The 209-nt window shown below is 40.7% G+C and overlaps 1 protein-coding gene across 1 annotated transcript in view; it reads right to left on the bottom strand.

Moving 5' to 3' along the window:
- AKAP6 (A kinase (PRKA) anchor protein 6) overlaps window positions 1–209 on the bottom strand; it is a 226514-nt gene that overhangs the window by 526 nt on the left and 225779 nt on the right. The window contains exon 13 of the mRNA XM_010574289.1: window positions 1–206. Coding sequence (XP_010572591.1) covers window positions 1–206 — 206 coding nt within the window. The remainder of the gene's footprint in view (window positions 207–209) is intronic.

Below are 209 nucleotides of genomic sequence, written 5' to 3'. Positions count from 1 at the left end.
TCCTCAGGACAGGCTTCAAAAAAGCATTCAATATTTTCTCTTTCATCTGTGAAGTCCAGTGGCACAGGAGTGCTGCTCTTTTCCTCTATGTATTTGATTACCTCTCCACAGTCACTATCATGAGAAGAAAGTGAAAGATAAGAATAGAAGTCCCCTTTTCTCAGCTGAATGGGTCTGTGAGAGTGTTCTAACACTTTTTCCTTGATCTG

The sequence above is a fragment of the Haliaeetus leucocephalus genome, unplaced genomic scaffold (assembly GCF_000737465.1).
Source record: "Haliaeetus leucocephalus isolate CR32 unplaced genomic scaffold, Haliaeetus_leucocephalus-4.0 Scaffold417, whole genome shotgun sequence".
Taxonomy (NCBI): Eukaryota; Metazoa; Chordata; class Aves; order Accipitriformes; family Accipitridae; genus Haliaeetus; species Haliaeetus leucocephalus.
The sequence above is the reverse complement of the archived record's forward strand: the minus strand, read 5'-3'. Positions and strand labels throughout refer to the sequence as shown.